General features: G+C 44.2%; 1 protein-coding gene across 6 annotated transcripts in view; it reads right to left on the bottom strand.

Annotated features, from left to right (window-relative positions):
- The window catches only part of GPM6B (glycoprotein M6B), a 463,078-nt gene that overhangs the window by 33,850 nt on the left and 401,666 nt on the right, over positions 1-27,562 (bottom strand). For all 6 annotated transcript variants that reach the window (XM_086934562.1, XM_086934560.1, XM_086934559.1 and 3 more), the window contains 2 exons: positions 15,039-15,225; positions 9,389-9,545 (listed from right to left, as the gene is read on the bottom strand). In XM_086934562.1, the coding sequence (XP_086790688.1) occupies positions 9,389-9,545; positions 15,039-15,225 (344 nt within the window). The remainder of the gene's footprint in view (positions 1-9,388; positions 9,546-15,038; positions 15,226-27,562) is intronic.

The raw sequence follows: 27,562 nt of genomic DNA, 5'->3' as shown, positions 1-27,562 counted from the left end.
GGATACTTGGCGCGGCACCTGGGACAGAATTTAAATGGAGTCCATTCCATCGACTGCGAGCTTACCCAACACGGCTAGGCCCAACGGCCTTCCACAAAATTTCCGATCGAAGATTTTTGAGTCTATACGATACGCGGAGAATGGGACACACAATTGAATAAAAATATCGTCGTGGGTAGTGGATTACGTACCGAGGGGAACCAGAGAAACGGTGTTGAACCGGAGTGCCGCAATTCACGTCTGAACCTGATGGCGGAAAAAACAATCCAACTATGGAGTCGATGCTCATGCGCACTATCCCCGAAAGGAGGAGTAACCTACCTTGTGACTGGAAAGACTGCTTCGAAGAAAAACAACTTGTAAACATCCGGACCCAACACTAGATGGCAGGAGTATGCAAAGCATGTGATCTACAGCTCACAATCCTCGAACCTTTATTTACTCTGCAAATGAACAAACACAGGCAGTGAATTGGGACGACAATAATGGATCGACCATTTGGATGCCATGAAAGGCAGAACAATATTTCCCTTGGTCCCAGTTCTAGTCTTAGAATCCGATGCAAGCCTGATAGGCTGGGGCACCCAGCGTGGTCGGATCTCGACTGGAGGCACATGGTCCGTGCAGGAATCAAAATTGTACATACATTGCTTTGAGATGCTGGCAGGGTCCTTTGCAATCCAAAGTTTTGCAAAAAAACAAAGTAAAGTGTTCCATTCTCCTCTGCATGGACAACCTTACCGCTGTAAGATACATCAGTCACCTCAGCTGTACAAGGTCTAAACCTTGTGCAGAACTAGTAAAACGTTTTTGGGAGTTCTGTCTCAGTCACAAGATCTCAGTTTGAATAACTTACAGGCACCCTCAACACTGTCGCCGATTGGCATTCACAGTATCTTCGCGATTCCAGAGACTGGAAACTACATCCCTCTATTTTGTACTTTCTTTAGCTCAAATGGGGCTCCCTACATATAAATCTCATGCATCCAGACTCAATTTCCAACTTCCTCGGTTCTTCAGCTGGAATGGGGACCTGTTAGATTTAGCAATGGATGCGTTTCTCCAGGATTGGTCCCAGAACACCAATTGTGCCTTTCCTCCCTTCCTCATGATCAGCAAAGTGCAGGCCCAGGTCGGACAACAGGGAGCTGTTCTAGTCCTCATGGTTCCCTTTTGCCAAACTCAGGTATGGTATCCTCCCCTCCTGGAACTTGCAATAGATTATCGAATATTACTTTCAATTTTTCCCAATCTCCTTCTAGATTCCCAATGGCATATTCTGAATAAAAACACTTTTTCGTTCCCCATGGAAGGTAGCGGGGTTGCCCGATTTAATCCAGGCATTTCGGCAGAAGCAGCAGAATACATCAGAAAGCCTCGGGCTCCAGGAACTACCAAAGCTTACAGATCAGCCTGGTCTATATGGAAAAGATGGAGTGTGGGAAAATCTGCTAATCCCTTTTCTGCAGATTTCACATTCATAGTCAATTTCTTTGCCTCTCTAGCTAGTGGAGGCAAGAATTGCCATACGGCCAACGTCTACAGAACTGCAATCTACGCACACCATCCACGGTTCAATGGAAAACCAGTGGGGGAACATCCTCTGGTTTGTCATCTATAGAGGGAGTTAGATTTTGTAATTTTCCTCTTCCAAAATAAGTCAATTATGAGATGTTAATTTGGAGTTACTAATGTTCATAAATTGGCAAGAAAATGCTTCTCGCTCTTAAAATGTTATCCGTGAAATTAACAATGTTATGCTTCACTTCTTCAAACGCCTTTCTGATATCAAAGCACTGGACATTTCTTATTGCCATTTTACTCCTTTGGGTGTATTATCTAACATAAGAAAATGCAAAAAACTGATTCAACTTCTGTGTTTTACCCTTTCTTTCCTAATCATCCTCAACTCTGCTTGGGTAACTGTCTGAAAATGTATGAACAGGAAATTAACCATCTGAGAATGTAATCTGAAACTCAACTCCTCATTTCCTTAATAAAAACCTAATAAACCAGTTTCTTTCAGTACCCTTGCCTGTTGGGTTAGATGGGTTAAGTCCTACACTGGGATTCAGATCTCCATTTTCGGAGCTCATTCCTCAAGGGGGCCATAGCATCCAGAGTCTATTGGGTGGGTTCCCGTTTAGAGGACATTCTGAGATCAGTTGATTATTCTACTGATAACAAATTTCACACTTTTTATTGCAAACCTGTTCATACTTCTTCTTTGGTGGTGATAAATATACTTTAAACAAGCATAATAATAGCCTCAGTATCCCACTTCAACATTTGTATTAACAATGCTTTTTTCCCACCCTGCAGTACCCGTCTCTACAACAAGTAAAACTGCATACATTTTCATCTGCATCTTTTGACCTCAATAAAATCAGCCTGCTCATTCCCAGGACTCTTCCCTCCCATGGACAAACCTCTTCGGGGGATCTTCGCTTCAGGTTCCAGATTGCTGGACATTATTCAGAAAATGTTCACATTTGTTCTGGCAGTTTCTCTTGTTTTTCTAATTTTACCTTTGTTCCATACTTCTGCATGACTTATTGCTTAAGAAAAGATGACTCTTCACAGTCAAGATAGGCATTATAGGCGATGTTGAGCACTGGTAGGTTATTCAGTTGGAATACAGTTCTATTCCCAATGGCTTTTGCTGCTAAGCCTCATGGGACTAGTAGTTTTTTTCCCAAAGTCTTGACTGCAGCTATTTAAATAAAGCAGGTTAAGAAAGCATAAATATAATATTCGCCTCCATGTCTTTAATAAAATTAAGACTTTCCTTCATGAAAATAGGAAAATCTAGATTATATTATAAACCGTAAAAAATTTAAGTAGCACCTGTTGGCATTATTATGCAAGGCATATTTAAGTAAGCTGCTTAGAAATGTTGGAATCTGTGCAATTTCGATCATATAAAGTAAAGAACATGTCTATGCATATAGTTTTTACACACGCACTAAATATTTCTCTTTCCTACTTGCCGGAAGAGGTATAGCACACCTATATAGCACAGCTAATAACACAATGCGATGACATGCCCATTCAACACAATTCAATTATTTAACAACAAAAGGAATGTTAAAAAACATTTTGTTACTTTTGAAAAAGTGATCGTCATTAACAACTTGTGTTATCCCAATTTAAAAGCGGACTACGAGCTTAGGAGTACCGTATTTTCCGGCGTATAAGACGACCTTTTAACCCCTTAAAATTTTCTGGGAAGTCGGGGGTCGTCTTATACGCCGGATACAAAAATTGGCGGTTTATTTCACATAGCGCGGACTTCACCCGAAGGTGTCAGACCGCGTCTCAATTGAAATGGGTGCCGCTTAGGGAACTCCAGCACAGAACAAAGAACGTAGGCGGTCTTGAAAATAAATTGATCGCACTGTGCAACACGATATCAGCCCCTCGCCAGCCAGAGGCAACTCAAACACTGCGCAAGCTTTAAAAGAAAACAAATGGCGCGGGAACTCCAGCACAGAACAAAGGTCTTGAAAATAAATTGATCGCACTGTGCAACACGATATCAGCCCCTCGCCAGCCAGAGGCAACTCAAACACTGCGCAAGCTTTAAAAGAAAACAAATGGCGCCGTGAACCCTACCTGGACTGCAGCTGCACATCCCCCAGGCAGACGAGGCGCTCCTCCACGTGTGCTGATCTCTCTCTCCTTCCGCAATTCTTACGCTCATCGGAAGGAGAGGAGCGTCAGTACCACATGATCTCCTCAGTCCATGGAGATAGAAAGGGGACTGTAGGACGTTAGGAAGTGGGGGTCGTCTTATACGGCGAATATATCATGAAACCTACATTTTGTCCATGAAAGTAGGGGGTCGTCTTATACGCCGGGTCGTCTTATACGCCGGAAAATACGGTAGCTATTGGACATACATTGTAATAAGTTGTTCCAGCATGACGCATCACGACATATGTTAAACAGATACTTCTACAATGCATTTGAAAACAACAACCCCTCACCCACATGCTTGAAATGGCTTTTGCATTGAGATTGCTTACTCGATTGAAATTTTTGCTAAAACGGCAAAATAGAAGTAAAATATTAAAGGGAAGCAAGGGAGTGTGGGGCAGGAACACAGTTGCATCAATATCTGGGCTTCCTGTATTGCTAGAGCAGCATAGGAGGAGCTGTGTTTAAAGGTGTCCTCAAAAGCATGGTCAAACAATGGTCATGTAAAGATTAACATTGATAAACCATTCTTTGCCCTAGTTCGTTAATGAACACAGTTTGTTTTTCATTCTTAAATGTACTTTGCTACACTCTTAATGTACAGGGCATCCTATACATAAGCCGTGTGTGCTCAGCAGAGGTATTTTGGCATTGCCTCAGGACAACTCTGTGTCAAGATTGCCAGCATGCTTCAGCATTGTGGTACTTTTCCGAGTGCAATTTGTGGGAGGTTTTATGGGGTATAAATTAACAGTACTAGATTATGGGAGTAAGTTCCAACCTGACCACCAGACAAGGTAAATGTGTAAAAACGTGCCTAATCACCCTCATTTCCTCTCTAGTAAGTAGAGTAATACATGTTTGAAGTTCACCATTCGCAGGACTTGAGATTATTACATTTCATGATAATCTATGACGTAATTCATTGTTTCACCTTTCTATCACCAATCTAAAATGATGATGAATTGGTATCTCACCCTGATGTTCAAACACATGTGACCCATGTTAACCAAATCAGTGCGATGGAGGTTTATAATCTAACGGACACCACATGTTTTCTCCAAAATATTCCACCCATGACACCATGTCCCTAAACCTAGAGTAAGATCCAAATATCCCTCACGGTAACAATACGCCCCAAAAAATACACCTCTTAAATTATTTAACCAGATGGACTCACCAAGATTGCCTTAACAAAACAACTTGAAACACTCATCACAGTGGTGGTGCCATAAATAATAAGGGAAAAGTTACTTAAAGTCAGTAAAGATATTTCTGAAGGATAATACATCTTCTCACAGATTCCGCGCCTTATGGATATCATGCAGCCACTAGACAGGATCTGGAAAGTGTTTTTACCGAGCAATAGCTCTCTGGCACCGCTATCTGCGTCATGCAACTCCAGTCACTGCTCTATCTTCCCAGGATGTGACAACATTGTACCAAATAGGTCACCATCTGGCATGATGGCCTCAGTTTCTCACATATTTTCTGCAACCAACCAACAATTACAGAGAAGAACAGAAAGATTATGGACTGTGACAATGACCACAAACATTCATTGTATACCTAGAGATGATAATACGCACTGTCTCACAAAAGGAGAAGGAAGGGTGATGGACAATGTTCATGAAAATATAGTATCCACGAGACATTTTGTTTTCAGAGGCAAATAACCTTTTCTACTAATGGATATTTCTTCCTCCAGATTCCTCGCCTTAAGAGGTAGTGCTGATTAACTAAGAACCTTCTGAAACTCAGCTCTGGTGAAACATCTCCCACTGCCCACCTGAGCTATCAAGCAGCATAAACAGTAAAAGTATGCAGTTGCCACCCCGTAAACTATGGCCACTGTAGTGCCACGGGTAAGTGCAGTAAAAACCACTATGGTCCTTGCAGTGTGTACACCAATGGAAACTTGGGAGCTCGTCTTGTCAAAGACAGAACAGATCTTTAAAAAAGAGTGTGACCCAACATGAAGTAGTACACTCGGTCGCTGCTGTGCCTTTCTTAGTTTCAGGGGAGCCCACAAGCTGATCCTCCACCAGATCCTGCCTTGAACATTCTATGCAGAAGAAAGCCGCATTCCCGGGGTCCAGTCTGTGCAATGTCTTCTCTTCCTTGGTAAGGTGAGGACGAGGAACGAAAGCTGACACTGTTATATAGACTGGATGGCAGATACAGCCTTAGGCAGAAACATTGGGCAGGTACGAAAGACAAGGCTCATAGGGCCTGTAACCTGCCCACCATTTGGGCTGAAGTGACTGCATTACGAAATACAGCCTTTGGAGTAAACAAACTAAACAATCATGCAGAAAACCTCCAGCTGGTAACTCCTCTCAAGTAATCATGCAAAGGCAATTTTTGAGAAGAACTGAGCGCCCCCCCCCCCCATACAACAAGACCACAAGGTGCACCTATAATATTCTAGATCAAGCTAAACGCATTTTTCTTAAATGCAAACTAAAAATCGGACCAGAAACCGTAGTACAGAACATTTCAGCATCTTCAAATAACAGTCTTCCAGTTCCTCCTCACAGCTTCATGACATACCTGGTGTGAAGAGTTTTCCAGCTATTTTTCCACTGAAATCATTTTTCTCAAGCAGGATGTTGCCACCAACCCCAATGACAGCTTGCTGACCTTCACTTCCTTACTATGGGGTTCATTAGGATGGCGGACGGATCGCCACCGCCATGCAGGCGGTGGCGATCCGTCCGCCATCCTTGCCCGTCCGCCACCTTTCTTCCCCCTGCCATATTACAATGGCGGGGGGGACCGTGGCGGAGGGGAAGACCGTCTGCGGCTTTTCCGCCACGGTCAGCTTGCGACCGTGGCGGAAAAGGCTTGATATGGTGGCGGTGTCAATCAGACACCGCCAGCCATATTAGGATGGCCTGGAGGAATGCCTATTGCCGCCACGAAAAGGCATACGGTTCCTGCTTTGGGGGCCCGTTGCAGGCCCCTAGGGTGAAGGGGGAGGGTGGGAGGTGCACATGGGGGTTACCTATGGTACCCCCCTGCGTTTCACAGCACAACATGGCAGGCACCGCGTGGTGCCTGTCATGTTGTGCTGTGAAACGCACAACAAGCATTTTTCACATTGCGGCGGCCGGTTCTTTAAGCACCGTCCGCCGCAATGTTAAAAATGCGGGATGCATCCGCCACTGTGGCGGGTGCATCCTAATTGGGGGCACGGTTCCTCCACCCTTGTGGCAGACAGTACCGGCCCCCGACAGGATGGCGGATGGACATCCTAATCGACCCCTATATGTCTACCAGGGTTACTCAATCTTTCTTCAGAGTCTGAAGCAATCGATCTTGACATCAGTAAATTATTATTATTAACAGGCATTTATAAAGTGCTGCATTCACCTCACAGGTACCATAGCGCTAACAAACTGCCTTCAACAAACAATCTATCCGTCACATCGTCATTATTCTATCAGAGCACATGAGCAATGAGGACATTGTTATGAGCTGCCTTTAGTTCCATCTCTTGAACCGAATTCAATAAGCGACAACTGGGCACTCAGCTTGAAAGCTCACCGCCTCAGCCGTCAGTTATTCGTAACATTTGACCGCTCAACAAACTCCTTTGTCTCCTTTCTCCAATACGCAGTTGTATGTGAAAATGGACTGTTCAAACAGCCTCTCACCCTAACAGCCTGCATATTGAAATACAAATCTGAATGAAAAATATGCAATCAAAGCTCAGCTACCAGAAAAAAAGAATTCCTTGTTCTGTCAAACACATAAAACTGCAATTTATCTTATGGCTGCATTGAACACCAACATCAAAATGGAGGTCGTCCCTAAAGTCTCTGCTGTGGTCAAATCAATCTGTCATTTTGTCTCAACAGTCACAAAGACAGTAGCAAGGAGCGTCAATCACTAACTCAGACTCGTACTCAATGTCAGATACCTTCTTCCAAGATCAGACGTGAAGATGCTAATCCTAACCACGGTTTATTCCAGAATGTAACGAGTTATACAGGTTTCCCTAACACCTGACTTGCTACACCATGAGCAGTCCTGCACTCCACTCGCAGTCTCATATCCGATTCAAGGAAATCTGACCCTATCACTTCACTCCTGACATTACTCAACCGGCTTCCCTTAGAGAGAGACAGCACATAAATGACTGACTACATCAGCTTCAAGGTACTACTTACAGACACCCCAAAATATTTGGGAAGTAAACTGACCCTAAACGGATAAAGCAAAGACCTACATTGGAAGTCATTGCTATGCCTTACCTTCCCAAGAAAAGCTCAAATGTAAAAAACACTTTCTTCAGCAACACTAGAATTCTCTATCTCCCAAGATACACACGGTTCCTGCCTGTACATTATTCAAATTGAGCCTGAAATGCCACCGCCTAGAAACCTGCTTTTTGTTACTTTGAACCCTTAAGTTACAACATGCAGTAAACAAGACTGACTGATCCACTTCAAGAGTGAACCCCAGCTTTTTTAGGTCGAGCCTGGGCAGCGCACACGGTGCTTTGCTAGGCATGCTGTATTGACTTGAAGCCCCGCCCAATCTCCGCCCATTTTTTTCATTGGCTTGTGTCATTGTCCTTCATAAATGCTGGCTTCTGACTCGTTAATAGACTTGTTAGTCCCTCCTTAGTACCGCCTTGTCTTCATTTGTAACCTTTCATGAGGACTGGCACCTTTTACTTCTGTTCTAAAACGGTACATCTTATTTAGTCTGTAAGCACTATTTTCTTTAATGAATTTCTCCTACAGCAGGCACAACATGCTTAACTGCAACATTCAGCGTGCCATGCGCACTTTTACATTCCAAGCAGCCCGGGACAATGGACGCTTCTTCGAAGTGAAATAGGTCTCGCATTTAAAAGAGTTTGAGCTTTTGGAATTGTAAATGACAATGCCTTTTATTTATGTGTTAATTATCAAAGCAGATAAATAAAAGGCATTGTCATTTACAATGCCTATAGCTTAAACTCTCGAAAATGTGAGACCTATTGCCTTGCAAATGCTTGTCCTTTCAGGCTGCCTGTACATTTGTCTCCTGGTATGATTATTTCCTACATGGGTTGCCTGTTAGATTACTTTCCGTGCTCTATGTTCTTGACCCCGTTTTCTCCTGTAATATTATCTAGTGACCTGGCACAGTTGATCAAGGTTACGACCGTACTGTACAAAAACAAATAATAAAAAGAGAGTTGATTTACATAATTGTGTGTGATGCATGGGTCTGTGGTTATCTTCCTTTTTCAAAATTCCCTGCTAAGAGCTCTGCCCTCTTTCTCAAGTTGGTGTATGAACACCTGATCAAATTCAGCTGCTCATACAGAACTCACATGGGGCGGGATTCCAAAGCCCTAAAATCACCTGGAGGCCCTTTATTGCTGTACATCAATTCCCAAACAAGAGGTTAGGATACACTGTAGAGTCTGTAAGCTTGGTACCCTCAGGCAGGAGGTGTTCCAGGAGCCTCCTAATACTGATAAGGCTATCTCGGAGCGCCAACCAACTGCAACATACCACACATACTTCCTTTGATATTTTTATGATGATTTCACCAAGGTATCTAGACTACAAGTGCTTGGATACCCTTTCGGGGGATTAGCCGTGCTTCATAAATCCTGATTGATTGACTACTGCTTTGGTCATCTAAACGTAAGCAATGTTCTACTGAAGAAAGAACCACAACTCACCATTCCGCTAATGCATCTCCCGCAGGCAGTGGTTTTGAATTCACTGTGCAGCTCTTTCACAGCACTGGTGGTATAAAAGCCTTCCGCCAACAGAATGATTCCATACAAGAAGAAAAACGAGGCAATCCCATAAATGACATACTGCATCAACTGGATTCTAGAAAAACAGAACAAAACCGACTTAATTTCATGAAGAAAATATAAAGATGTGTTTTCAGTATATCCTGGGACAAGAGGGATTCAACACTGGCATGAACAGGAGAGATCTTACACCCCTTTCCTCCTCTCGGGAAGGCACCTGTCATGTCTACTCCTACATTACCGACGCACTTTATTTCCAATGATATTTTGCAATTACAAATTGTTTGGATTGATGTGGAACGAAAAGAATGTTTTTTATAATCAAGAACACAGACATGACACCAAGAAGTAAAAAATAACATTTGATTTACGTGTTCGTTCCCAATATAGTTCCTCTTCTGGCAGAAGTATGTTGAAGGCATCAATGATCCGAACTACAAACTCGAGGTTTGAAGAGTGGCACCACGTTGAACGTGTCCGGTCAGTGTACGTCACCCTCAAGCTGCACTGCTCAGTAAGAAGGCACTATTTAAAGTGGTCACACAGCTGGTATCTACAGCACATCCAATCAAGATGCCATGTGACTAGTATTTCTCTTTCACGCCTCCTTCAGCCATGTAGGCGGCTCTGTGTGCTTGTAACTCTGACAGTGGCATCTCACGGACAGGCCCCGCCGCCCCTGGTAAGCCAGGAAGGTGAGCACGCTTTCAGCACAGTGGTGGAGGATGCTGCTAGTTAATGGAAGGAGGTATTGGGCACAGGGGCGGCTCCTCCATTTGAGCGGAGGAGCGGCGCCCAACAAAGAAAAGCCCCGGCCTGAGCTGAAAAATAAGATGGTAATAAAGTTTATTTATTACCATTTTCTTTTTTAGCAACCAACCTGTCCCAAACTGAGGGGCATATGTCCGAGGAAGTGGCTGAGTGAGGCGCTAGCCATTATGGCTTAACGCCTCACTCGGCCACCACTCGCTCGGCCACCACTGAAACGCAAGGCTGCACCATATTTACAAGGATATTGTGCAGCCTTGCATTTCCTCCTGCACTTGCGCTACACTTAGCAGTGTAACGCCAACGCAGGCACCCTTGCACCATAGTGCAAGGGTGTCTGCGTGCAGCAGGGGATTGTTTATGTGTAGGAAGGTCTCCCTTCCTGCACATAAACGATCCTAAATGCCATTTTGTCACTTGTGTGTACTGCTTCATGCAGGACACATGAAAGTCACAAAATGGCATTTATTTTTTTACAGACTATTTATGTACAGGAAGGGGGACCTTCCTGTACATAAATAGTCCAGGTTATCCCTGGTCCTAATTTTGGCGCTGCCTCCTATGTACACTGCCCTTGTACATAGGGAGCAGTGTTAAAATCAATGGGTGTTGCGGAGGAACACCCACCGCAACACCCACTGCCCACCCCTTTCACACTAACCATAGCGTGAAAGGGGTGATTATTTACTAGGCAGCGTTAAGCCACGTTAAGTGGCTTAACACTGCCTTGTAAATAAGGCTAAGCACCTATGTCGGAAAAAGTGATGTTATGGTGGCGATAGGGGCTTCTACATATGCCCGAATGTCAGGATGGTGTGGATTCATTGCTGCTGAGTGGCAGAAGGGAGCTGTGTGCTTAAGTTTTGAAATTGCTTGTCTCTTTCGCTGGCCATCTTGCTGGCCATTGTGTCCAGGTCGGTCCCACTCGCTTGGAAGTGTGCCATGGTGAGGGCGCTTCTCAAGAAACCCTCCCTGGACCAGAACAACCTGTCCAACTACCGCCCCATTTCGTTGCTTCCCTGGTTGAGTAAACTGCTGGAGAGGCACACCAACAATATCTTAACAGACTATCTGGAGTCCAACTGTCTGTTGCGTGCCTCCAATACAGGTTTTTCGCCCTCAACATGGCACAGAAACTGCCATGTTGGCGGTCACAGAGGAAGCAAGAATGACTTTGGATCGGGGAGGAAAGGTGGCCATTATCCTGTTAGACCTTAGTGCCGCGTTTGACACGGTGAACCATGCCACGCTAGTATACCGACTGGCGGGCATGGGCGTGTCGGGCGCAGCTCTGGACTGGCTCACCTCCTTTTTGAGTGAGCGCTTTTTCCGGGTCTTTGAGGGTGACAGTCTCTCCTAAACATCCTCTCAGGTGTGGGGTCCCTCAGGGCTCCTCCCTGAGCCCGACCCTCTTTAACGCCTACATGGAACCTCTGGACAGGATAGTCCATCCCTTTGGTGTGCGTATAGTCACCTACGCGGATGATACGCAGCTGGTGGTCTCGTTAGACCACGCAGATGGATCATCCAACACCTTAGGCCCCTGTCTAGAGGCTGTTGCCAGTTGGATGCAAGCTTCCTGTCTCAAGCTTAACGGGGAGAAGACAGACATCATTCTCCTTGGAAATCCCTCCCCGTCTGCTCTTGCACCCGTCTGGCCACCATGTCTTGGCGCTCCTCCTGCGCCCAAGTCCCAGATAAAGAGCCTCGGGATCTGGCTTGACACTGCCCTTGATTTCTCTGTCCAGGCTACTAAGACTGCTGCCACTTGCTTCGGACTAATGAGGATGCTCCGGCGGGTGCTCCCTTTGCTCCCTTTCCAGGCGAGGAGGATCATGGTCCAGGCCCTCATTCTCTCTCGCCTGGATTACGGGAACGCTCTCTACCTGGGAGCACCGGCTTCGGTCCTTCAGAGGCTCCAGGTCACACAAAACAGTGCGGCCCGCCTATTGTTCAATCTGTCCCGTCGGCAGTCGGCGAGGAAGGCCCTGAAGGACCTTCATTGGCTCCCAATGGCTGCCAGAGTGCAGTTCAAAGCTCTGTGCATTATGCACAAATCCTTCCACCGTGTAGGCCCAGCGATTCTGCACCCGCTGGTTATGCCTTATGTTCCAACACGCCCCCTTCGGTCTGGTACCCTGCAGCTGGCCACCTCCTCTAAAATTAAATTAACAAAGCCCGTTGGGGTGGCCGCTCTTTTTCTCATTCGGCGACCAGACTCTGGAGTGCCCTCCCCTTTGCCATCCGGGGTAACAGCAACCTCCTCTCGTTCAGAAAGGCCCTAAAAACGCATTTGTTTGCTAAATCTCTCTGATCTGCCCCGAGCCTGCGCTAAAACCATTTTATCTTCAAGCGCTGCGAGGCCCCAGGGCGGTTATGCGCTATACAAATGCAATTTTTCATTTCATTTCATTTCAGACATGCATATTTTAAACCTCTTTAACTCCACTGTCTAAGACAGCTGGGTTAGAGAAAGTGCAGGCCTCCAGTGCTCATAAGTGTTCTGAGAGAGCCCGCTTCCTTCAATCCTGGTGTTTCTTTCAGGCTGGTGACAGCAGCGCCAGGATTGGTTAGGGGAGTTTGCTCGGTCCTGCTCTGGAGCGTGCCTCGAAGACAGAAGACCAATCGGGGAGGATGTTGCGTAGTGCAGGAAGGTAAGTGTATTTTATTATTTTATTTTTTTGTCCGTGCCACCAGCCCCACCTCCCTTGGTACATGCCAGCCTCCACTGTTGGGCACTGCTTGACGCCCAGGCTATAGGTGTTCATCGCCACCAGCTGGCCAGGTACGTGCAACTTAATCAAACCTCCTGCCATGGCTAAGGGCAGACAGCAGCTCTGCACTTTTTTCTTTTGTGAAACTCCAGCTACAAATTAACCATTTCCCTTAAGGGCAGGGTGTCCCTTAAGGAAAGATGGATTGGTTCTTAAACCAATTCAAAAAGACAGCCCTGAATATAAATATTGGAAGCATCACAATCTTATTTTTTTCCAAAGCCAGGACTTTCCTCGTACCTTGTTATTTGCAAATGAAGTGATCTGGTGAATTAATGACTTCATAAAATCAAAATAATCTCTTCAATCTTTATAACCACATTTTGACACTATCTATAGAAACAACAATCTTAAAAAAAATGTTGCTTGGCCTTTATATTATTTATATAAAGAAAGAACTATAAAAATACCACTTACTGGCTGGCTGATTTGAGTCGTCCAAGTTCGAGCGAAGGAATTAATAAATAATGGCAAGTAAATCAAGTCACTTGGGCTTTGATTTTAAAAACACAAACAAACGGAAGCTTGCCTAGAGATCCTTGGCTGTGTCGACTAGCTCCAAGAGGGCTAGATATATGTAATATTTTCAATGCATCTATATAAGACGAATTTACATGCAATTGATCTAAAGGAAAACACTTTAGTGTTTCTCCTGAACATGTGGCATGTATTTGGCCCTCTTTTACCTAAATGGACACCTTTGAGATAAAACAACCAAATTTAGGTTTGGCAGTTCAACTCACGTGTGACTTACTAGAACGCCATTTTTGTTGAATTATAATCTAGTCTCTATGGTCTTTATGGAATGGAGGGATGCCGGTGGTGCATAATTATTATACTGGGTGTTCGTCTCCTGTTCTGCTGACGTTTGGTTTAGACTACAGATAGAATTAAAGTTACAAAGTTCACATCAATGTACATAAACACACACCTCTAAACAATCACATGCAAAAATTCAAGCAAAATGGTATTAACGTTGTCTTTTTTCAGTTCAACCCAATTCTGATATAGTCACTGCTATTTCTTGCATTATGTGTTTATCACAAACGTATTGTTAGCAATCTGAGCTCGTAACCACGTTTTAGAGGTTCAGGTTCAGGTTATATATTCTGAAGTTGCTGCTTCAGAAAGGGTCCACCACAAGCTGCTAGCCTATAGGTGGGCTCCAACCAAGGACAGACTTTGACTGTTAGCAAGTCTACATGGTTGACTCTGGGTCTATGTGGAAACAACATGCTTCAAGCCAACAATGACTCAATCCATCTGAAGAGAGAGAAGCTGTTCTTATTGACTTGGGCCATCATTCAGGTTGAAACGGTAAAGGCGGACCAAGACTTATATGGTTGGACCATATGTATTTCTGTTTATTTATGAAACCATGTGCTATGTTTAAACAACATCTTGCTTCATGATACCACAACGTATACCTTCTCCCTTTTTCCATTGTGCTCAGTGTGTTGATACAATGCAATCAGCAAGAATCAAATAAATATGTAACATTTTGCCCTTAGTCGGTGCTGCCCATTCCAGAGTGCCAAGACTGCCTAGTCTTGATTCATCCTCATGCTTCTTTCTTCCACCACCATGCCCTTCCTGTCTTTTTATCTCACTCTTCCAGGTTTTTTTACCTTGCTTTCTATGCCCTGTTCCTCTTGTCTGGCTTTTTCTCTCTTGCTGTAGTTCAGTCTTGATGATGAAATATAAGTCCTGAGCTCTAAAAATAAGTGCCGACGATGCCAACCACCTACAATCTCAGGGACAAATTAGGAAGTTTTTGTGTAAAGAGTTTGATAAACGATTGGGGCAGTGAGGCATTCCTGTGTGCTGATTCTCTCCCTGCAAACCAGCCTTCAGCTCACACCTTTTTTTGTGGTTTGTCTTACAAGTGTCAGACAATACCAGTAGATCTATAAAATCTGCCTTCAACTGAGCAGGAATGGCATGTACTGCATTTTTTCTCTTCCTCTGGCATTCTACAACAGCAAACAAATTACTCTTTTTAGTACAAGTAGCAAAGGTACACTTACACTTCATTGAGCAAGGCATGGTCCGCAGTATTTGAGGAGAAGTGCTGCTCAAGGATGGTTACCGTCCCGGTGAGAGCCACATGGCCACAGCCACAGAACAGCGCAACCCCGGAGAAGCAGAGGATGGTGGCCACCAACGAAGCATAGGGCACGCCACCCAGGCACTTGATACAGCACTCAAAACAACCTAGGAAGAAACATTGCTTCAATTAAAATTCAGACGCGTTCAAGAAAATATCCAAATCAAGGTTATAAGATTAGGAACCATCAAAGTATTTGATCATGCTGGTTAGTTTGGGTATAGTCTAAATATTAGGTGTCCAGGATACATACCACTACTGCGTTTCGGGGCGCAGATACTGGATCAAAAGCTATTAAACTACTCGCAAGAAAGGGCCACAATTACATTTCCTCAATGAGCGTGCTTGAAATTCTGCAGACGGTGGCATTCAATTGCGTATATCTTGAAGGGATTCTGTTAGTGGTGAATTACAAGGCACATGTTTTGCTCCTGCATATTAATCACAATAACAATAATTGCTGCTGTAACTCTGTCAGAGCACTCAATTTGCATTCTAAATGTCCCTGGGTGTAAAAGAAACGAAAACATGCAAATTGGCAGCACGAAAATACTGGCAGTCGAGCAGTTCGTTTACCATTTCACTAAACAGCACGTTGCTGTAATGAGACTACTTCAGTACTAATTTGGTAATAACGGGATTGGGTGGTGATAATGACTCTGGTCAGGAGTCGCCGGCCACTTAACCCTTTCATAATCAGACACCAGACAACTACTGCCTGGATTCATGCATGGATAAAGTCAGTCTAACTGGACTGGCTCTTGGTTATTATTAGACTTGGCCACATTTTAAATATACACGCGAAATTTGTGAAATTTCAAAATGTAATATCAAAAGTTGCATAAATACTCATTATGCAATTTCACTTTATATTTGTACGCAGCAGACTGGTTTTTGCTGATGTCTTGCCGGAAATCATTTTCTTCTCGAATCTGCAGTGCCTCAAGTGACTTTTTATACGAGGTCTGGCCTAGCACACAAAAGTCATGGGAGATACCAACAAACGTCATTTCACTCTTGCATTATTTTTTTTTAAGTTTGAAAACATTTTCACAGAAAATCATTTTGCTATTTCATATACCCCTACCACCTTAAGTAGGTGCTGGGAGATTTCAAACCACATCCAGCCTAACTCATGGCGTCACTGCGAGCCTAGCTCAGCGGTCTGAGGGGGCTGTTCCAGCTTTAGAAAGTGGTGTTTGGTGGATCAAGCAAATAACAGGTCAACATTTGGATTCTCATATAAAGCTTGACATACTGCTTTTTTTTCTTTTGTGATTTTTGTTTTCTTGCTCTTTTGCAGGTGTTCAATGATCAATGTAAGTGAGCCTATGGAAGTGAGAAGTAGTTAATTAAAATCAAACGCTTTATCTCATCCCAATTTAGGGCCAACGGATCCAACCTAAAGCTGAAAATGACGATCAAGGATTAGAGCATCTGGGAGAGGGAGCTGATTTGGGATTAAAATACCCTTTTTCAGATGACTTCAGTGTGACCCATATCTCCTACTGTCAAGCATACTCTCTTTTCTTCATTCCTTTTTAATCCAAGTGAAATCCCCATGTCCCTCAACTGTTATTTTTCTTTATCCTTCACTCTACAGCTACCTTTTTGCGTTGCCCTATTCTTGGAGATTTCTAAAGAGATATATTAGTGAGCTGTGACTGTTGCCACACACCACTGCTCACTTACCGACCCCAAGTTGAGGTCTTTACTGATTTGCAAATGATGCCTGTCCCTTTGGGATAGCTTTACCTACAGGAATCTTGTTGGAGGGAGATGTCTTTATAAACGAGAAAAAACACGTAACAATAAATGTCCCTGACACAGGCTTTTTTATTTTATTTAAAGTTTCCTATTTTGTAAACCAACCATAGGGGCGGGGATCTGCTGTTCCTTGCAACCTACCTTTTTTTTTTGCATTTGCAGTCAGTCACCCTGGGGGTGCACATTGTAACCTGCCTACTTAATATTCTTAGGGCAGGTCATTTTACCACCCTCTGTAAATGTGGGATGCAACCTATTAATTCACAGGTCGCACAGCAAGTTGCATTTCCATTCGCAAACTAGACTGTTTGTAAATTGCACATCCAGGTTTGCAAAATGGGAACAGTACATCTGGCCCTAACGGTTCATCATGACATGCATAATGCAAAGGCAAGAATGTAGGGAACACATAAAAAGTGGCAGCAATTCCATGTTCAGTTGCTCCCCATAATAATATAGGGAAATTCGAAGTAAAAGAAACAATAGCTCTTATTCTGACATGTAGGACCATGGTTGTACTTTTTGTTCCCACGCTTCTGAACCCATTTCTTAATTTAAATCAAACTGTTTTAAGTTCGTATTAACACTGATATTCGCTTCGGCGCTGCCAATGTACCCGCTGCATGAAGTCCTCGAAGCACATATTGTGAAGGTTTTGGCGGATGCGACAAACATTTAATCTTTAATTGTTGTATCGCTGCCATATTCCAGCTTCTTTGCTCCGTCTGGCGATTATCCGGGAAGGCAGACTCATTGATGACAAGAGCACAGCAGACGGGCTAGCATTTCACGACTTTGGGGGTGTTTATTTTGATAACAATTAATAAAGCCATGAATATCTAGAACCGCGATTGATATTAAAGTGACATTCAAGTGCGAAGGCAGCCTATATGTTGTGGAGAGTCTGACTGGCCCTTCATTATTTTAGCTATACTTTTCTGTCCATCCTTCATTGGAGGTTATGGAACTAATATTTATTTTTTACAAAGTTAACATACAAATATTTAAAAAATAATGTTTCTTTCCCTTAGTGAATAACCTGCTACCAAGCATTGCATATACAGCAAATGAACAAAGCATTGGCAACCCATAGGTCTGAATTTGATAGCTAAAGAACATAAGAGCAAGACACAAGGGAAGAAGCCAGCAGGAACGAACACAGATTGCTATGCAGTTCAATGCAAACAGTTGAGTAGAGGCAGAAGAATGTATTCAAACAGGTAGTAGGATTATGCAGTGGCGGCCTCTCCCAATGCGACGTGGTAAGGAGGCAGCGCAGAGGGAATACCAAAATAAAAAGCACAAAGGAAAACATTAAAAAACATAAAATATCACTTACTGGACGATGCGTCAGCGGCTTTACTCCTCTCCCGATCCACAACTGGTACACACAGCACAGGCTCCCAGATGCCAATCCCGATGCAGCTCTCATGCTGAAAATACTATTACCCAGCATGAGAGAAGTGCTGGGATTGGTGTGAGCGGCCTGGTTTGGCGCTCAGACGGGGCCTGGGAGCCTGTGTCTGCCCTCTACTTGGCTATGCACCACAGCTCGGGTTGAAGAAACGCTAAGTAGGCATGTCGGTTTGGCCATCCTAAGACGGCCGGCCAAACCGGCATGCGCACTTAGCAGTGCCCATCATTCCTCCTCCCTGAATCCTAGGACGGCCTGGACCTGCCCTGTAACTCAGCTGGCTCAGTCAAAAATAAAAAGATAATACAATTATTTTATTATAATTTTATTTTTCACTATTGCCTCTGCTGGGTAGCATTTTGCAAGAGGTAAATAAATACTCCACAGGCGGGACCCAGCTCCTCCGTCCCATCCTACCAGTGATAACACATCCAGTCACCTCTAAGCTCCCAGTGGGTGTGGCTGCCTTAGAGGAATACACAAAGCTCAACTGCGTACTACACCCAGTCATGTGATCAGAGACAGGCTGCCGGCACCATATGGCTAAGGCAAGAAAATAACAATTGTTTAAAAGTGCCCTTTTCAGAATTGCAATTTAAGGTCTGACATCACCATAAGTTAGGATTTTACATTAGGATTCTAGAGACATCAAACATGTACCACTTATCTCTTCCTAATTGGAAATTACACTTATAAGATGTAATTAGGCAACTTCAATATTATTCTGTGGGAGGAATAGGCCTTGCAGTAGTGAAAAACGAATTTAGGAGTTTTTCAAAACCAGGCCAAGTAAAACTTCAACTGTGCCCTGCCCTTTGGCTATCCTGGGGTGACTTATATGTATTAAAAGAGAAAGGTTTGGGTCTGGCAAAAGGTTTATTTTGACACATCGAAATAGCAGTTTAAAATTGCACACACAGCCTCTGCAGTGGCAGGCCTGAGACATGTTTAAAGGGCAACTTAGGTGGGTAGCACTCTGCGGGCCCACTAGAAGCAATTAATTTATAGGCTCTGGGCACATGAAGTGCGCTTTACTAGGGACTACCAAGCAAATTGAATATGCCAATTGGGTATTAGCCAATGTTACCATGTTTTAAGCAGAGAGCACAAGCACTTTAGCACTGGTTAGCAGGGGTAACGTGTGCAGAGCCCTAAGGCCAGTAAAAAAAAGGAGGTCTGAAGGAAAAAGTTAGGGTAAACCATGCTAAGAAAAGCAGGTAACATGACTATTCGATGCTGTGCCCTCTATATTCTCTACCATAATCAGATGCATAAGCCAGCTCTGGCAGACAGTAGGACTGCTAACCCTTTTCAATAAGCGGTGAGAGATACTGAGCCCTATTTGCAGGTTCCCGTCACTGCTGTATCCCAATATTAGGAGTGACATCCACTGGAAACATCTTATAGGACAAAATGCAGCAGAACTGGTTTCTGTCAGTAGTGACATTTTTTATCACCTCCCAAGAGACCAAGGACCACATTACAAAAGAATTACTGCTAGCGGTAAGTGACAATCTGGTCCCTGCCAGGGGAAAAGATTTACAGCTGGGGGTAAAAACTACTGGGAATAGCTAATATCAGTGCAGTAAAAAAACACAGAGGCGATGAATACAAATATCCATGCATTTAGCAACTGGTCCTACCAAACCTTTTACATCAAACAGGTTTCCTTATACATTTTCTCAATTAATGGCTTCTACCAGTATGAGAAACCAAGCTGGGCGTATTCATTTATTTGGGAAAAAAATAAAGTTCACCAGGTTTTTTTTATTTCCTCCTAGGTCAATTTACCATTGGGAACATCGGTAAAAAAAAATACTTTGGGCTCAGGGCTATTACCATGTCTTGTGCCCAGTCCTCGTCTAGCATGGCTTTCAACCATGCCATGCTGGCACTGGGCACAGGATGTGGTCTTTGAACATTACTCTGCTCAGTACCACTACTGCGTATAATTTCTTTAAAACACTATATACCTCTGCTGACACCAATTACCATTTGTGAACCTCAGTGGAGCATTGTAAGACACTTTAAGCTTTAAAAGGTGCCCATAAATTGCACTGCTCCACCACAAAGGGTCGCTACCCGTGTTTTTCCTGGATTCAGCTGCAAAATAAGCACAGGTTTTAAATGAGAAAATGTTATTCTCTGGTGACGTGCTACAACTTTTTCCACAACATGCTTCAGAACCCAAACACGGCTCCTGGACAGAATATTTCGGCTTGCATCTTACTTATCTGCAATAGTTTTATTGCCTTGGATCACTAAGATACGAGCTGTATTAAGTAAGACGAGTGTGGATCACCTTCCATGCTTTGCCACAAGAAAGCCTTCCTATACACCTTAAATTTTAATGGTCTATCCAACTATAACTAACCCAAAGCTTAAGCAGCCATCAATTTTTCAACCTAGTAAATACAAAACTTGTTGTTTTTGCTAAAGCAAAGTACACTAAGCAAGCTTGAATGCAGAGATGTGATAAAGAGATAGCACTTTCAATATATCGGATGGTTATTCACCAAAATGTTTATTAAGAATTTCTAGACGTAGGAATGGGTACATTTAAAATGAAAATATTGTATCTGCTGCTATGTTTTAAGAATCATTTTGATCTGGACTTAACTTTTAACTCGGTTACACATGCACATTACAAAAACAAAAAATATCCTGGAGTTACTTACCAAACAAGCATTAGAAATGCAATAGGTCTCGCAGCATTAGAGTTAGTGCTTTTAGAATTGTTTATGGGTTTTTTTGTAAATCTTTAGCATGAGGTTGAGGGTGAGTGAGGGTGAGGGGTTGAGGGTGAGTGAGGGTGAGGCTGAGGGGGTGAGGGTGAGTGAGGGTGAGGCTGAGGGGTTGAGGGTGAGGGTGAGTGAGGGGTTGAGGGTGAGTGAGGGGTTGAGGGTGAGTGAGGGTGAGTGAGGGGTTGAGGGTGAGTGAGGGTGAGTGAGGGGTTGAGGGTGAGTGAGGGTGAGGGGTTGAGGGTGGGTGAGGGGTTGAGGGTGGGTGAGGGTGAGGGGTTGAGGGTGAGTGAGGGTGAAGGTGAGTGAGGGTGAGTGAGGGGTTGAGGGTGAGGGTGAGTGAGGGTGAGGGTGAGTGAGGGTGAGTGAGGGGTTGAGGGTGAGTGAGGGTGAGTGAGGGGTTGAGGGTGAGTGAGGGTGAGTGAGGGGTTGAGGGTGAGTGAGGGGTTGAGGGTGAGTGAGGGTGAGGGGTTGAGGGTGGGTGAGGGGTTGAGGGTGGGTGAGGGTGAGGGGTTGAGGGTGAGTGAGGGTGAGGGTGAGTGAGGGGTTGAGGGTGAGTGAGGGTGAGTGAGGGTGAGTGAGGGTGAGTGAGGGTGAGTGAGGGTGAGTGTGGGTGAGTGTGGGTGAGGGATTGAGGGTGAGGGGTTGAGGGTGAGGGGTTGAGGGAGAGCAGGGGGCATGAACACTACCAGGGTGGTGAAGTAAGAGCCTGGACATAAGGTTGTGTGTCAATTCTGGGGCATCTGGGTGAGTAGGCAATTGGTAGGGGAGCAAGGGCGGCCAGGTGGGGGGAAGGGGTGAAATAAAAGTTATTTGATAAAAGTGAGCAGTGGAAGGACACAAGTATAGAGGGTATGATCCAGGTGAAGTACAAACGCAAGATGGGCAGAGCAAGCTATCGAATAAGAAGCAAGCAAATGTGATTGACAAAGATTTACAGTGCTAAGCAATTAGCTAGCTATAAACTCATTATATTTTCTAGATAAGCCAACCATAGATATTTTACTACCAGATCGCGTCTTGACTTAAAAAAACAGATGTGTACTTCATAGTTCCAGAGTCACATTCCAGTTTCTGTTTAGCTGGACTCACTCCCTCAGAGGTAGCGTTATGTACTGCCAAGCAACAGCGCATTATGTGAACTAGCGGTTTGGTGATGCGTGGGTATCATTGAGCTACAGTTTGTGTGACATTTATTTATCTCACCCAATATGTCGATCCTAAATAACTAAACTGTGTAATGATCGAGTTAGCCGTGAGTATTTTCTTTGCATACCCATTTTAATCTCACATGCAGAACACCATTTCTCTAACACGAGACAGAGATTCAGTTGTTGACTATCTAATATATAGAGGTTGGTGAGAAGGGAAATTAACAGGGAGAGCAGAGCCGAGCCCAGGGTCAGCCTGGGCTCCAAGAGCACAAGTACGAGTAGAGCCGGCAAAATATTTGGCTAGGGAATTGTGCAACAAACATCTTGTAAAACACAGAATAAAAGTTCCACATATGTAAAAGGTTTTCCTTGTAACATGGGAGCGTTTCACTTTAGTACACGAGTTTATATTGCTGAACTGAGTAATTTCCTCGAAATTATAATTTTTTAGGGTGAACTTATAAACATTCATACCCACCACCCACCCACCTGACCTGACAACGATGTCAGTAGCCAACCAAAAGTCAAGTCGGATGCCATCTGCCTCCTATATGCGACTCACTTACAAAAGAGGCTTTTATATACAGATATTTTCAAATGATGTAGTCCGAGGTGCTGTCAAATGCAGTGATGAAGAAAAAGGAGGCACAGTAAAATAAATTAATTGCCATCGATCACAGTGTGTTCAACTGAGGCAAAGAAGCCGGGACTGATGACCGGTTTCATGGGTTCACACTGCGCCATTTAGTCATTAGACTTTCATGAAAGTGCTTGCACTGCGAAAGCTATGTGCATTTTAAATTCCTCGGCGTGGGCGGTGGCTGAACCTCTGCAGCAAGACACAGGGGAAATGGGTTGGGAAGGCAACTTTGAACAATGAAGTAAGAGCATGGGCGGCAGGGCATTAGAAGGCGCGGTTCATTGGCTCGAGCCTTTAGTGACTCGCCCACCTGCACTAATAAAACAATGCTCGGAGAAAACCGATTAAGACGTGAATACAAACAGCACGGTCTGCATACCCAAACACTGGTGGACACACTATTCTATCTGGCAATATATAAACGTATACTTTGTCTTGGACATACTGCTTCCCTAAGGTTCTCACAGAGAGCAGGGCGGGAACACAGTTATGGGAAAGAGCGAGTGACGCAAAGGAAGAGCACATACTGAATGGGACAGGGTAAAGAGGGAGGTCACAACGTAATTTTAAGGAGGCGAATGAGAGTAGACTGGTCTGTCAATTAACGTTTTAGAATGAAGAAAAAAAAGGTTTCGAGAAGGTATGCTGGGGTCTAAAAACAAAGCAGTTGCTGTGTTGCTACAGCTGGCAAGCTGCTGCCCGAGTCAGATGTCTGAGCTGCAACCACTTTTGGAATGTGGGGTGTGCAAGCGAATGACTCACGGAAGCTCGTGGAGCCAGACAGAGGTCTGGAAGCCTTCATAGGAGCTTGCCAGTCACGTGATACTTACAGGCAGTTATGAAAACAAGCACGCAGACAGCGGTGATTGAGAAGTAGGACCAACATCACTCCTGCAAGCAAGACGGAGGGAAAAGAGGGGAGGGGGGAGGAGAAATGCGACACGGCGCGAGGGGAGGGGGGGAGGAGAAATGCGACACGGCGGGAGGGGGCGGAGCGGGTAAAACACGACGAACGTGCACGCGCCCGTGACTTTTAAGGTCAATGCGCATGCGCATAAGCTTAATGCGCATGCGCATTGACCTTAAAAGTCACGGGCACTGCAAGGAATCGCCACGATTCCTTGCAGTGCAGATAAAGAGTGGATAACTCGCAATAGTCTCGCTTGCTCGATGCGCATGCGCATCGACAGGCGAGACCTAAAAAGTACCCAAGTACTAGTACCTACACCCACTGCCCCTCCCCCACTCAATAGTGAAGCAACCTACCACAGCCCCCTCTATAGTAAAGTTGTGTGTAGGTAGTGTCAGCTTCAAGTGAAGGTGTGAGAGCGCTCTTGGGGGGAGCGACGGTTATTTCATTACTTGAATGATAAAGTGCAAATCAACATCTACTCCTGTGAGATTTCCTAGTGAACTTGTATTTTTTTTTTTACAGAGTTTTATATAGCGCGAACTTGACCCGAATCGCATATCAGAGCGCTTTACATAGCACTAGTTGCATTACATGAGGACACATTCATTTTTTTGTTAGACACGGGTACATTAACCCCTTCCCTGCGCCGTGAATTCTGCCGCGGCGTGGGGGGCTAGGGGGTGGGCATGGCGCTTCAGCGCTCATGACGGCTCCACGCCGTCATGCCTCATAGGCGGTGTGTGCTCATGGCGGAGTGGTGCTGTCACAACCCCGCCCACTCATTAATTCTCCCGCACAGGCGGGGAATTAGTGCTACGTGGGAGGAGCGGCAGTGTCTCCACGCGGTCAAGAGCACATGCCTTTTGTGACTCATGACGGCATGGAGCCGTCATGAGCACCGAAGGGGTTAATTGATTTGCCCAGAATCACAGGATGTTCAGCATCATAGGGATTGTAACAATATACCTAAATGTTACTTTACTGTAACTATGCTGTCCTTTTGTTGTTTCCGTATTTGTAACATTCATATGAAAATGTCTGATGGCAATAGAAGGTCAGCTCCCTCTGATATAGCTTAAAGGATGGTGGGAATTACAAAAAAAATTCAAATAAGCTCCGATTGCATTCTCAATGCGGTGACATTTTATTTAACGTTTTACGGTATTGGTCGTATACTTTAACTCTCTGACTATGAGATTTTGGTGCCTCAAACAAGTAGGAAAAAATAAAATCTGCATAGAATTTCCTTAAAATGGCACAGTGCAATAGGAACGAATTCAATCATGGGGAGTGACAATGAAAGTTCAAACAGTGGAAGGGTTACACCGTTTCCAAGAGGAAAGGGGAAGACAGAGCTTTCCTGAAAGAAAATCATGGATGTAACAAAATAATGAGGTGTAATATTCCAAGATGGAACAGGTTATTAATCCCAGAGGACTAGAGTGATAAGGTGAAAAGATGATTCTACCTTCGAATGAACACATTAATAACACTTATTGACCGGACAGAGGTACCCCGGGGACAACCCTACATCCTATGTAAACGTCAGTCTTTCTAGGACAGAAATGTAGGGAGTTAAGAAACAGTTTCAATATGTTTCCGATGTATTCTTAGCCTCAGAAAAGATCTCGGGGTGTCAGACCGATTGATCTCCCCACAACTAATGATCTTTTGTTCGTTCATACATAGTGTTCTGTGCTCTCTTTAATTGAGTCAACTTGACTCTACAAATCATCCCAGTGCAGGTATTCATTTTTCACCCAGAATAGAATCTCACATGTTTTATTGCTCAGTTTCTGAAGCATTTATAGGTTAATGTTCTGACAGGCCTCTATTTGGCTTCTGATTTCGGTCTCTCATCAATGCCATTGCTACTTCAGGACATTCTCTATTTGTGGTTCCTGATATTGGGTTGCAAGCTACAATTTGACAAAGGCAGAAGCCACAATCTAGGATTACGGAACAAGTACGGGCATGAGATTTCTATTTTGGTCATTAGGGGATGATATTGACTCCCCCCTCAGCCTTTAGTTTCTTAGTCTGATTCACCGCATTGTCTGCATTAATCAAAGGCAGTGCTGTTTTTTGTCCTACAGCCAACCTTTGGCGGAATTCAGTGACTGGATTCTTAGCTAAGAAACTCTGGACTTTTCCCAGAAATCTCACATTCTGCGTTCTTCTGCATCATTGGTGGATAACAAGGCATCATATAACAGAGTTCACAAATCTTTTGTGCTCCACCCCTCATCACCTTTTTCTCTTGTAACTGTTCCATTTCGAGCTAAGGGAGAAAGACCCTTGGTAGAACTTGCACAAAAAATGTGTGGTTTTCTGACTGGTTTTCAGGGCATATCTGTTCACCCCCAGTTGGAAGATGTTTACCCCAGGAAACTGTGTTGATGGTACAGAACGACAGAACTGAAGTCCACTTTCCATCAGGGAATATTCTCTCAACTCTCACCGCAGTGAATGGGGATTTTTTGTATTTGATCGTTGGTAATATCAGAACTGATGTCTGATGTGGAATCCCAGCAACTGGCTTGGGCAGTCAGGTTAGGGGTAGGTTTCCAGGTAGGGTAGCTTGTACCAAGAGCTACAAAATGCCTAACAAAACTTGAGAGCTGGGGTTTCCCTTTAATGCCTGCCTTGTCAGATCACCGATCTGATTATTTTGTCGCAATCATTCCCCCTTCTGCAATTTTTACAAGTAAGGGACATTTTTATTTTCCCCTCTGAGCAAGAGGAGGAGTTTAAAAACGAGACAACTACAATCAACAAATAGACATAATTTCCACTACCCACATAAGGCTTTCAAAGAGAACAAACAGTTGTGCAGTGATAACAATTCGTCATCACTGTTTCAGTCACTCACTCGACTCATGATGTGGATCAGCTGAGATGCGCCACTGGAAGCTCCTAAATCTAAAATAAACCCTTGGTGTGCCGAACCATAGGTTGCTGGTGAGGGCTGATAACAGGAACAGTGAGGTATAGGTAGGCTCCATCGCAAGGGATCAGTTGCAGGTGCCAATGCTCTGTGGTTTATGATCCCCTGTTCTGTAAATTCTTGAGGAAGCCTTGGTGCAGTTAGTCAGTGAGGGCTGTAAACCTCAGTAATCCTGAATGCTAATCGATATGCAGCTTCAGCGGCGGGCCACATTGAGAGCTGCGCAAAGTCCTGAGATGCACACACCCACCCGCAACCGATCCCTCCTTCCTTGAGTTATGTTGTGTCAAGAGTACTACGGAAGTTTAAATTAAAAAGTTTTAAGTATTTTGACCATCACTTTATTTTTCCATCAGTAAAATGCACTAACAGCAACAGGTTTTCTCGAACACTGGATCTTTCGCTCACTTGTTCATCTAACTTAAGCTGCATTTCAATGGTGAAGTCCAACTTGGTAGTAGCCAGTCTGTTGTTCAGAAGTAACTTGGCCTTGTAGTTGTGCTGGACTGCCCCTTTTGAACAGTTCAAGGCTGAGTTGCACATGGTTGTGGTTTTTACTGAAGTGGTAAAGTGAACAAAAACAATGATGAGTGGAACACGCCCGGCAGTGATTAGCAGTGACTGGGATTCATTTGATCATCCCGACCATCACTTGTTTATTTTTAGGTCGAGTTTGGGCAGTGCATGTGCTGCTCTGCGAGCCATGCTGAAATGGAGTATGGGTGTGAAGCCCCGCCCATATATGTCATTGGCTTCTGTCATTGTCCTTCGTAAATGCTGGCTTCTGAATAGTTAATAGGGTTGTTACTACTCCTTAGTACCTCCTTGTCTTCATTTGTAACCTCATCACAAAAAGGGTATCAGAGGG

This window comes from Lissotriton vulgaris, chromosome 8 (assembly GCF_964263255.1).
Source record: "Lissotriton vulgaris chromosome 8, aLisVul1.2, whole genome shotgun sequence".
NCBI lineage: Eukaryota > Metazoa > Chordata > Amphibia > Caudata > Salamandridae > Lissotriton > Lissotriton vulgaris.
Note: the sequence above shows the minus strand (reverse complement) of the source record. Positions and strands in the feature narration are given on the sequence as shown.